The 2,094-nt window shown below is 49.1% G+C and overlaps 1 protein-coding gene across 1 annotated transcript; it reads right to left on the reverse strand.

Moving 5' to 3' along the window:
- Window positions 1-243: 243 nt before the first annotated feature.
- Window positions 244-1,557, reverse strand: GCNT3 (glucosaminyl (N-acetyl) transferase 3, mucin type). Its single transcript, XM_065412509.1, has one exon. It carries the CDS (start codon window positions 1,555-1,557, stop codon window positions 244-246), a length of 1,314 nt encoding a protein of 437 aa, XP_065268581.1.
- Window positions 1,558-2,094: the final 537 nt, after the last annotated feature.

A 2,094-nucleotide genomic window follows, 5' to 3' on the forward strand; every position in this document is an offset into this window, starting at 1 on the left:
GAGAGCTTTCACTGTAATTCAGACAGCATATATTAAGATATTTTTACCATAGGAAAAACACTGTCGATAGTCTCAAGTCGGTCAATTCAGTGACAAGTACTCTATGCAGAGCACAATCCCCCGCTTGCTTAGAGTCCGAGTTAAAACCAAGTGCTGTGTAAATGTTGCATAGCATTTTTTGTGAAGTTCTTTACAAGTCGCTCTCTAGATTTGTGTTTTCCCCTTGCCGGGCCGGACGTGCTCTCAGAGATCTTTCCCGTACACTGACTTGTAACGTAGATATTCCTCCAGACACTGGATTGCGTTTTCATCTACATTTGGGTCAAACTTGTTGGCTAGCAGATGATGGTTTTGGAGCATCCAGTGAAGATCACCTACACCATACACACAGACGGCCCGTTGGTGGGCACCCGTACACGGAGGGTAGGGTGCCCCTTTGCTGACATCGCCCTCCAGGTAGGACCACTTCACCAATCTAGCAACAGCATTGACATCAGAGACCTCATACTTATCGTTATAAGGCACCGATCCTGGCATGCCTGGCATCCGGTGGAGGGTGGCCCAGATATATTCATCTGGGCTGTAAGTATCTTTTGACCACTCCAGCAGCTGCTGCGCCGTCGGGTTTTCAAAGAGGGCTTGAACAAAGTCCCTTGTGACCACAACATAGGCATTGCCCGTGAACATGGGTGAGCCATGGGGCGGGAGGCTCTTCTCCGTGGAGGTTCGGATCACCGAGTTCTCCACGTGGTGGTGGTACTTCCAGCGAGCCGCCTTGATCGACGAGGGTTTCTCAGATTCCATATTGTTTCTCCCATTTAGAAACTTCAGGGTTCGGACAATCTCGGCGTTGGTTTTGATGGGGAAATCGGTGCCGCAAGTGTTTAAGAGATACCTCCAGGGCACGTTGCTCTTGAGTAGCTCCTCCATGCAGTTCAGGTCCGCTTGGACCCGGGACCAGGATGCGTACACTACTCTCTCCAGTTTAGTGGCCACAAAGACATTTTCGAAGCAGGAGGCGATCCCTCGGACTGCCTCCTTGAATTCGTCTGGGGATTTCAGATCTACGTGGACACAGTATATATTCTGGGGCGTGTAGATGGACCTTAACAATCTTTCGAACATCTCAATCTTCTCATGCACTACCATGGAATATGCAATAGGAAAATCTTCCTCCTCTTTGCTCAGTGGGAACTCAACAAACCTCCTGCGCGCTTTAAAGTGAGTGCAGTCCTTAGTCAAGTTCACGTAATCTTTTGGGGCTAAAGGCTCCGATTTGGTTTTCGTCTCTAGCCTGCTCAAAAGAGCCTCCTCTACTGCTTCCACATCCCCTCTGATGATCCGAGAGCAGTTGATCTGGCCGCTGGGAGACAACTTCAGAGACTGGTAGAGATGATCCTTGCAACTCTCGCTCTTCAGATGCACCGTCTCTTTCCCAAGATCACTGAAGTTGCATTCCCAGGAGGAGTATTTCAGCACCACCGTGGCAAACAGCATCAGAAATCCCATGAACAACAGGCGCTGAATCTGACACAGACACTTTCTCTCCCGAAACATCTTGGGAGCGGGGGCAAAAGTTTCTTCCCAGTGATAAATCCACTTCCTAAATCAAGTTCCTCTTAATCAGCAGGATTTGGGGTTACAACATCTGCCTCCCGGCTGGTAACGGACAATTCGATCTGCGTGAGTGAATTAATCCTGGTAGCAGGTGCATTAAGAGCAGCGGTTCCACACCCTTGTCTTCCTTTCGTGTAGTTACCTGAGCTCTGTTCAGCCAGGGCGGGGCAGAGGTTTAGTCACCAGCTTGATTGTTTTCCCCTCCCACCCTGAAGTGTGGAAATACTTAGCACTGAAGGCAAGGTGAAATAAAAATCGGAAATTTCTACCCTCCCACTCCCCTTTACGTGGCGTTATTTTTATTAGGTACTGGAATGTCTGGTACATCCAGTAGTTGGACTGGTTGCGTTGTTGTCTGTCTCCTGCGGAAAAAAATCAGAGGAATACACAACCTTTACCTTCAATTGTTAGCTCCCTGCGGAGGTGCGACCCGCACCCCCATGATCCACAAGATGCCCACTTCCTACAAAGGTCAAA

Source organism: Emys orbicularis, chromosome 10 (genome assembly GCF_028017835.1).
Source record: "Emys orbicularis isolate rEmyOrb1 chromosome 10, rEmyOrb1.hap1, whole genome shotgun sequence".
Taxonomy (NCBI): Eukaryota; Metazoa; Chordata; order Testudines; family Emydidae; genus Emys; species Emys orbicularis.